General features: G+C 40.7%; 1 protein-coding gene across 1 annotated transcript; it reads right to left on the minus strand.

Annotated features, from left to right (window-relative positions):
- Window positions 1-3901: 3901 nt before the first annotated feature.
- Window positions 3902-8793, minus strand: LOC138049910 (uncharacterized). The gene has a single exon (XM_068896382.1). The coding sequence runs from the start codon at window positions 8475-8477 to the stop codon at window positions 5595-5597; it is 2883 nt and encodes a 960-aa protein (XP_068752483.1). The 5' UTR covers window positions 8478-8793; the 3' UTR covers window positions 3902-5594.
- Window positions 8794-10555: the final 1762 nt, after the last annotated feature.

Here is a 10555-nt window from a genome sequence, read left to right on the forward strand (position 1 = left end):
ATTTTCCATTTGGTTTCAGTGTTCTACATAACCGTCACACTTGGTTAAATATTATTTTAGAAATACAGCTCACTTTGATTTCGGCTCGACGGGCGATAGATTCTTGTCGAAGTCCATTACTCGTCGCTTTTGAGATCCCAGGTGTTGGTTTTTCACCTCCTGCCTGGTTTATCCAACTGACTTTCCATTATTGAGCTTCATAAGGGTATATTTTATTCAAAGATCCACTAAAACGCCATTCGCGTTACATGACTTTCGACGCCATTGCAGGCTAAGTTAATTATTCTCCTGTGTCCACCAGAGAAATCTACGCATTTCCACTACCCTCTCGATCCAGTTTACCTCTCTGATCAAAAGCGGACTAAGCGGTTTCGGAATTGAACCAATTGCAATGAATGAAATGGCCCGTATACTCACCGTCGTCCATTTTGAACAATTGCGGGCCCCGGGCCGCAAGGTTAGCCGCAGGCCGTGAAGTGGGTCGCCGGCCTGTGTTTAGCAAAACCCGTTTTTTTAAAATCTGTTATGAAGATGAACGCTGCACCTGTGGACCGATATGTCTTTTTCTGTGTGTTGCGTCTTTTTTTCTTAGTATTGTAAACTTGGTGTAATTAAATAAAGCTATGATCTTCGCAGTTATGAACGCAATTTATACAATTGCGTAGAGAAGCCTGAAAAATTCAGGACTTCAACGGGGTTTGAACCCGTGACCTCGCGATTCCGGTGCGACGCTCTAACCAACTCAGGCTTCTCTACGCAATTGTATAAATTGCGTTCATAACTGCGAAGATCATAGCTTTACTTGATTTCATATCCGCAGTTCATATATGATTCATTTCATATACCATTTCATCATTGATTCATTCCTCACGGGACCATTAGAACCCACAAATGACCACCTCCCAACGTCAGTGGCTTCATAGCTCAGTTGGTTAGAGCGTCGCACCGGAATCGCGAGGTCACGGGTTCAAACCCCGTTGAAGTCCTGAATTTTTCAGGCTTCTCTACGCAATTGTATAAATTGCGTTCATAACTGCGAAGATCATAGCTTTACTTGATTTCATATCCGCAGTTCATATATGATTCATTTCATATACCATTTCATCATTGGTGTAATTAGTTTGTATTTGTGTATGTATCGTATTATGTAAGTAAACTGTAAGGATACTACCGTAAGTATTGTAGGTATCGTATTGTATTAAAAAATAAATTAAAAAAAAAACGAGGCTCCGTAACTTACAGTAGGGTCCGAGGAAATGAGGTTAGTAAGATCTGAGATATTTATTGCATCTCTGAGGTAATAATGCATGCGCGCGGTAAAATCAACCGGGTCGTTCAACTGCCACAAATGATGGGCATGCGTAAAAATCTGAAAAAGGAATAAATCTTATTGGCTTTGTTAATAGGTGCTTGCAAGATTCAAACAGTTTCCCAAGTTTATTTCACGTAAACTAACAACAAGAAACACTTGCTACAAAATGAAGCATCAAAATTTCACATTTAGTAGTACAGGTTCAGCTGTGTCAGATGGACTGCTGTGTAGCGTTCATTGCTTTAATTAAGGCCTCTAAATGCAGTATTTCAGTTCACTACAATTACAAATCCTTTGCAAAGAAGGCAGCAAGTTTTTGGACTGATTCCCACAAGTCAGTTTCTCGGAAACAGAGGTAGGATAAAATAATCTCTTTTTTTTAAAATAGCCGTTAACAACTTTGTCGCTTTATAGTTCATTATCTCATTGTGATAAAAAGGACTACACAGTCTTTGGCAGTAAATGGGACAATTGGGTGCACCCTAGCGCAAGAAAGGGAGGCAGCAACACACCCTGTGAGTGACTGTATGGGGATGGCAGAAACATCCCCCTGATGCAACTAATGAGGGTGGCAGCGACACACCCTGAGCAATTAAGGGAGGTGGCAGCAACACACTCGGCAATGCGACAAATGAGGGTGGCAGCACCACACCCTGAGCATAAATGGGCGATGGAATAGGGTGACAATGACACACCCTGCGACATTCGGCATTCAAATTCACTCCAAGAATTAAAAAACGATGCATACATTCCTGTGAGAGTTTGTATCAGGCCCAATGATAGCGAGCGCCGATATAAGAGGACATGAGAGCGATACTCAATTGGGCCGGATCGCAGGTTACGCTGTCCCCGGCCCTACAAGTATTTAAGTATCTGCATTGTTACTGGTCAACGAAACATGTAATATTTAGAGATAATTTTCCAGTTATTAAAATCTGCTAATATTGCAATGATTTGTTCAACTGGGTGAAATTTAGTCAAGAAATATGCAGACAGATCAGACTTGTTCATGTGGTTGTTTTTCGCTGTTTACACCTTAGTTGGAACCCCGCCCATTTATCCTATAGATTTGGTATAAAATGAGTTCCTTTTGTCATCTTGTCCAATCTCCCTGATGAGTCTGTGTGATAAGACGAAACCAGTCGGAGGAATTAAAGCAAGTTGACAAGATCTCATTGAATCTCTTTTGTTGATTTTGTTTTAAATAAAATTTAGAATGTTTTGTAATTCAAAGGCTAATAAAGGGCGCTTACTTTTCTAATTAAGCCAATTGTGGTAAACAAACAATATATGAGTAACGACATCAGGCTATGTTCTCTTCTCGGAAAGCATGAATCGTTTTCCAGGAAGACTCCGTTGTCATGATAACCGTCTTCACTCGATGAGGCACCTTGGAAATTTAATTTTGTATGTTTTTCAATTGCAGGTAGCTAAATTTATCTTCCATTTTGCCATTTGAATGCGGTACGGTATTTACGCAGCAAGCCAGTGTAGTGTTGTCACCAAACCGACAAAGTGAACGACATTTTCAACATATTTCTGTTTCACTGTTAATATTTCTTTTTATTAAAATTCGACCTCGGATAGTGCGTTTCTAACTTTCGCGTTTTAATATCAGCTCATATACCTTATGACCTTACATGGAGAGTGATTGCTGTCGGCTGTAAAATCAAAATAGAACAATCCAATCAAAATTTAATAATAACAACTTAAAAACGTATATAGCACATGCTTCCTGACAGAATGATCGCATGCACTTTACATGAATTTAAATACCAATAAAATTTGTCAATATCAGCTAAAAATATATTGATGAAAATAGGTTTGTAAGTTAACTTTAAAATCAATTACATGACTTCAAAGTACCAATAAAATTGTCAATTCCTGTGAGCTAAAAATATGCTAATTTAAGATAATAGGTTTTAAGTCGACTTCTAAAATTGTTAACTGTGGTGGCTTTCCTAATGAACAGAGAAGTGAATTCCAAACGTGAGGAGCAGCCATACTGAAAGTTTAATTTAATTTAATTTAGTATTCGCCACAATTCATGGAGTGGCAGCGGAGAGGAACAGAACTTTCGTCCCAATTGACACCCAACGTACCCCTATAGCCATAGATTTGACCACAACACCGGGAACTCCACGCCCTACTCTTCTCGAATAGAGTGTGGGTTCTTTAACGTCCCACAGAATTTATACCCAAGGGTTATGAGACGGGACATCCGTCTTATAGTCCTTATCCGAGAAGACTTGAAAGTCTAGCCATTCGCAGGGGTCGTTACAAAGGCAGCGCTTTATCCTCAGTTATTTAAAGACCCTGAGTGTTGGCCCGGCCTGAGTTGAACTCACAACCTCCCGCGTGACAGCCCGGTGCTCAACCAACTGAGCCACCGGTGCGCGGTAACGCAGTACCTCCAGAGATGGCGCCGGAGCGTCGTACCAAACGAGTCATCCCGCGATTTCGGCCCGTGCAATCGCTTTTGGACGCAGTTGGCCCTTCGCTGCTTTCTGCTACCGACCTCGCCTCTCGGTAGTACGTTCATCAAGTGTAGAGTAACGACATCAGGTGACGTCATCAGGCGTCAGTAACGTCAGTAACGACACCAGGCGACGTTTGGCTTTAATTTCTATTAAAAAGTGTCCAAGGGTTCAGAATTGAATCAAAATTTAAGAAAACCATTATTTCATTCGAGCTTGTTGGATATGAGACTGGTTATAGCCAACTCAGCGCTACGCGCCTTGTTTGCTATTTCATTACCATCTCATACAGTATCCAACTCGCGCTCATGGAATAATTTTTAAGTAATCATTTTCATACTTTGATTTTCAAATGATAAGCGCCGTCCCCGAATTAGCTCTGTACTTGAGTTGTGAAAATTTACCTCAACATTAAATATTGAAGGTAACCTGATGGGCATGTGATTTCACTACTCACTTCTAAAAAAAAACAATTAGATGATAAGACAATTACTGCATACCACAAAACCTAATGCAATACTTTTTAAACAATTTTACTTAATTAAAACAGCTAACCTGCTGCACATAGAGCTGTTTTCAATTGAGTGTAATTAGATAATTACTTTGGTTTATGATTACTTCACTCAGTGATTGGTTCAAAGTTCTCGCGCCATTTTTTCAACCAACCAGAAGTGAAACCAAAACCAATCGTGGCTCGCGCGTGCACATTTTTCCGCGCTTTGTGTCGGATACGTGTAATTACTTCGAGTTTTGATTGGTTTACTGGATTGTCTGCGTCCTTTTTGATTGGCCAAAGTGATTACTTTGGTTTTGGTTTTACGACACTCAATTGAAACTCGCTCTATCACAAACAACTTGTGCTAATTGGCCATTAATCAATGGATACAAGATACAATTTGACTTGTTTTTGCACTAAGAAATATATATATAAAATACCAAAATTCGTTTCGCCAGTTCATCCAGTTAAAGTCCCAGCCACCCTAAGGATGGTTGCTTTAATGCCTCTTGCTGTCTTTCAAAGAAAAAGTACGTACACGGTTCAGCTCATATGGTAAAAAATAAAACAATATTGCTAGATATTCCAAAGTTCTATGCAACATCAGTTTGTTTCTAAATCGTTGGATCAAAGGAGTAATTCACTGGCTTAATGATAAAATATCAAAATTCGTTGTCTAACTCAAAGTATAGATCATCGTTTTCACTCGCTTGACAACTCGCCAAATTGGTTTACTAAAACGACAGGCACCACTTCCATAAAAAAATAATTCCCTGGGTATTAATAAGGTATAAAATCATCGACGACCGCTTATAATTATAAATCACCGATGGTTCATCTCCCCGCTCGTTGTTATCTTTCCCTTATATGGCGGCTATAAGGTCAAATGAAAATGAACTATCTTACGGTGTGCAAGGGGCTGACTATATTTTAACTTCTTTAATTGATAATCTGACGTAAATCTTCTTCTTGAAACTCCTTTTGCCTCGTTGAGCACTACAGTGAAATTTTTTTTGTCATGGATAGTGGTTAGTGCAAAGATTAAATCGCTAAAACATGAAGGTTGTTTCGGCGCGCGTTCGTTCGAGTCAGAGAACATTATTTCCTAATAATGGCCACAGAAACCTAACTGAACACTCTGATTGAGATAAACCGTCCACAATTACTACGTTTCCTCAATTTCTTTTTTCAGTAACAAACATTTTGTAATTGGTGCTTTGGGTTCTAATTTGTGGACGATTCTTCTTTGAAACTCCCTCCAACTTTTGGAATTCTCCATAGCATGAGTGATGGAAGAAGTCAAAACTTCTTATAAGGTAGGGTATAAGTCCTTGGGAAATCTTTCTGGGTACGAGGTTAGAACGTTCCGGATAAATGCCTTGTTGCCCAAATGGTTGATGCTTTTCTGGCCATTGTTGAGTCTGTAGCACATATCTAGTCCTTCCTTCATTGACGCCTCCATTTTGGTTAATAATTTTTCTTTCACAGATGCCTTGTTTTCTTGTTTGTCCGCCATTTCATGATAGAGGAGACCCATTTCCGTCTTGACCATAACTTTCCATGTGTGATCGTTCTCTAGCTCTCTCTCGCAAACGCGTTCTGCCTCTAAAAGCTGTTTCTTTGCTTCTTCAAAGTTGCCTTTTTTCCTGTGACAACTTCCATAATTTTTTAGAGTTAAGATGCTCTCCTTTTGTTCGTGTGTTCCTAGCTTTTCCATAACTCTCATGGCCTTTCCGTAGTACTTCAAGGCTTTATCTAGCCCTTGATCACTCTTTTCCGCAACGAAAACAAAGTCTGCAAAGTCCTTTAAACATTGAGCCGTCATGAAATGATCTCCAAGAAGTTTTTTGAACAAAGAATAGGCCCGCTGAAACTTTTCGGTTGCTTCTTCGTTGTCCTTGCGCCGCTTAGCGTTTCTTCCGGCAAGTAAAAGGTTGACTGCGGTTTCTGGATGGTCAGGAAGATTCTTCTCGCAGATTTTCAATGCTTTATCGTACAACATTTTGGGCTCAGTATCGTAAAGCCTGTTCGCCTCTGACAGAAAACGGGCTCGGCTATGCAAGTAGAACACACGGGAAAGGATCCTCGTCTCGAATTCGTGCTCTCGTGCTGAAAAGAGGTAATGTGCCTCTTGCATGAGATCTTTGTATTTTGTATCGTCACCAAGCCTTCTCTTCTCTTGACCAAGCAGACACAAAAGTTCCACACGATGCACTGGCTGAGATTTGGCCTGAAAATACTTGCTACTAAGTAGCAATTCCAAGATCTGGATGTAAACCTTCGATGAGATGCATTTTTCCAAATACTCGAATGTTTGAAAAAGACTATCGAGGAACTTTTTGCACGAGGTTGCGATCTCTTGGGTCTCCAAACCATTACCGAAAACTTTAAGGAAATGCTCGAAGTTTTGCCTGTCTGCAGTGAAAGATTCGATGGCTTCTTTGCATGTGTCTTTTCCCCAATATAAACGCGTATTCTCTTCCAGACGGGAAATGAAGTGCGCACAAGCTAATTCTCTGCTGTGAAGTAAAACCTGTGGATTTTCAGTTTCACCAATTTTCTTAGCAAAAGCGCGGATGAGAGGATGCATCTGATATCTATGGGAACCTGCCCGTTCATCGACAACAAGAGATCTGTTCTTTAAGGAACGTATAGTCTTAATCGGTAGAGTTTCAGAATCCAAGGTTTCCTTCAAAACGGCTTCGGCAGCATCGCAATCAAATGATCCAGGAAATATGGACGCAGCTACTAAAGCATCTTTCTCAGCTTTCGTCAGAAGATCAAAAGAATTCATAATCGCTTTTTGGAATGATTCATCGCCATCTTCCAGGATAGTCATGGGTTCCTTTTTAAGATGTTTGATAATCTTCTCTTCAGTGTAGTCTGACAGAAGTGAACCGACGATTGAGAGTGCTAATGGGACACGGCCACAAAGCTCGACTATGGTTTCCACTTCGGAAGATTCTTCCATTTGGGTCCCCGTACGGTTGACACGCGAGGTAAGTAGCTTTTTGGCCTCGTCGAGTGGTAGAGGGCTTAAATTTACTTCTTTCCATGAAAGACTCTTGAGTTGGACCCTTTTTCTGGAAGTAATTACGAAAGCTACATTCTGCTTCGATAACATTCTCACGGCACTCAGGGTCTCTAGGAATAAATGTCGGTCTGCTTCCGACTCTAGAAGGCTATCTGCATTATCGAGGACAAATAGCACTTGGCTTTGGATCTGTTTGCTCCAGTTTTTTAGCCAATATTCGGGATTCTCCGGTAGCTGCCCGACTATCGTACCACATGAGTGGATCATTTCAGTGGCTGCTTCGAGGAATGTTGTCTTTTTTAGAAGACTGCAAAATAACACAGTATGCCCATTTTCTTTTAATTTGTGGGCTGTCTCCCTGGCCACAGTTGTTTTTCCAAAGCCCGGTCCACCAGTAATCAACACGACGGCATCTGTTCCACTCTGAATGTATTGCTTCACTCCTTCTATTTCCTCAGCGCGACCAAACACTCCCGGCACTTCGTCTGGTAGACAGCTGCTAGGCTCGTCATTTTGTTGCTGCTGCTCTTGCTGCTGCAATCTTCGCCATTTTTTTGTGTGTTCCTCTACTATTCGATACGTATCGTGATCGATCGGATCATTTTTGAGGCGCTGTATTTTTGTTCGCTGGATATAAACCAGTATTCCCTCTAAAGCTGAAGATATTTGGTTCCATTTGTCTTCGAATTCACTTTCTGTAATGGCCGTAGAAGGGCTATGGGACAGCTCATTTCTGAAATATTTGATTCTGGCGATGTTCGCCTCTATGCTTGCGTCGCTCTGAGCAGGCAGCGTGTGCCATCCTGTTCCACTGCGCGGTGGTAAATTGGAAAATTCTCGAATCAACAAATGCAACAGAGTAATGTCAAACTTCTTAATGTTTGGCGGGTCACCAGTACTCGGAAACAACTTTTCCCATTGATCATCAAAAATGACACGTTTCCGAATCTTCGGCAAGTTTTTCTTTAGGACATCCTCCAATGTTTCGGGGTGTATGGAAAACAAAAGAAATCGCCCCAAAGCAGGTGTTCCTTCGTTGATGAGTAGTCGAACCAGCCTTGTGCCATTGTTTTTTTCCTGTGATACAACAGCGAATGCCGATGATTCAGTGTCACCACTACCAACAAACGGCGAAGTAGAACTTGCTGATGATGCCATTCAGTTCAGTAAAAAGAACGAAGTCAACAGGACATTTTTACCGTATTATCGAGGACAAGCGTGTAAAGAAGTGGTCTTTTGCAGCGTTTGCGAACGATCGCCTGACAGCTGTAATGCCTCGAAATAAAGGTTTATCCTGCTTTATAACTTACGAGTGTCGCGTAATTTTATGGCTTCAAATGGATACTGGGAACCGCTGGTCGAGCACTTTTCAACGAGAAACTTTCGTTGAATCTGCCCACAAAATTGTCACTTGAGGCGATTTATCGCTGCTTCGATAGCACATTTCTGTTTCTGAGAAATGTTAATCGATTTGGATATTACGTCCAAGCTATTTTTGTCTCCGTCTGATGATGTAATGTGTTTGCTCCTGCTTAACTTGTTACTGGGTTGCCAAACCCAGTCGGAATTTCGGTTTCATTTCGTGGGTTTTTACTGGGTTGCCAAACCCAGTCGGAAAATGGGTAGATTTCCGTTTTATTTTTTTCAGTATTTTTTTCCGTGTCGGTAAAAGTCTTGCCTGTCACTCCCCTGCTAAGTGGTGTCTTTGTGCATAGAGTCTTTTGTGCGTATTTTGTTAGGTTTGAGGGGGCTGGGGTAATGCGTAGCTTGCTCTGCACAATTAACCTGTAATGGCGTCGGAAGTCATTGTAACGCGAATGGCGTTTTAGTACATCTTTAAAGAAAATATACCCATATGGAGCTCAAGAATGGAACGTCAAGACAGGCGGTGAAACATAAAGATCTGGAATCTTAAAAGCGACGAGTAATGGACTTCGACAGCGTGAATTTTTCGCCCGTCGAGCCGAAATCAAAATATGCTGTACTTTTAATATTTCGCCAAGCCTAAGGTGGCGTTACGTACAACACTGAAACCAAATGGAAATTTCTCTGGTAACTTACGGGTTCAACAAAGACAGAGAAGGAATCGAACACCACAAGTAGATCTGTGATCTCTGTTGTGTCTCACAGTGTTTACTGAAGTCGCATCTATTTAAAGTTTGCCTGTTTGTCTGGCAAGTAACATTCATTTTGTACTCAACTCTGCAAAGGTTATAAAAAATTGTAAATGTGACAGGGAAAAATTACTTGAATGAAAGCTTGTTGTCTCTTTTGTGCTTTATTATTTACGGTGGTTCTTTCGAAAAGGGTTGAATGTGAACTGTCAGAAATTTATTTAATTGCATATGCTTTGTGATTGTGTGTTTCGCTTGCACGCACGCAACTGAAATAGGAAGGCTTTCTTGCCTCTTATAGCAAATATGTTGCTTGGTTCAATAAATGTTTCGGTGGAAAATATTTCTGTGAAATATCCAGCTTTTGTAAATTTATCATGTTGTGTAATTTTCGAGCTTAGCAAATTTGCTAGCCTGCGAACAGCAGACGCATTTCCGGTCGTCGCGTCTGCTGTTCGCAGGCTACAAATTTGCATACATGTGTGGAAATGTGATACGGGGAGAATTTTTGTGGTAACGCATAAGTCACGAAAATAAACAGTTCTGTTGGAAGCGTGCTTGAGTTTCAACAAAATGACCCCCAAAATCGGCAAAAGATTGTGACGCTGATGAATAATAAAGTAGCTGCTATTACCAAAACGATGGAATTACCTGGTGATAAATAACCTTGTCTTGGAGAGTAAATTTTTGATTTTCCAGAAACAATGGTCAACCTCTGAGAGTTGGGCGATTGTGATCTTTGTGTTGAATTCGCACATTTCTTGTCAAAATTTATAACAATCGAAAGAAAAAGAAAACTAACAAAAACAAAAACCCGGTAGCTTGGCATCATTTGACACAGTTGCTTCACTGTTTCGCGAGTAAACATGCCGCGGTAAAATACCGCGGTAACTTGATCAGAGCACCCGCTGAATTCGATGTGCGATTTACTCGGTGCAGCCAAACTTGTACAATTACAACAAAACAACTAAAATCTCCCAAACTGTTTTTCGCTGATGGTAACTTTTTATTCGTGGTTCAAAATTATTGTTGTTTTCATGTCGTAGATTTTGTTGCCGATGGCAAAATATTTTATTCTCGATCGACCGTCCTGAAACTTCCTTCTGCTCTTCTTAATCCATA

The sequence above is a fragment of the Montipora capricornis genome, chromosome 5 (assembly GCF_036669925.1).
Source record: "Montipora capricornis isolate CH-2021 chromosome 5, ASM3666992v2, whole genome shotgun sequence".
NCBI classification, from domain to species: domain Eukaryota; kingdom Metazoa; phylum Cnidaria; class Anthozoa; order Scleractinia; family Acroporidae; genus Montipora; species Montipora capricornis.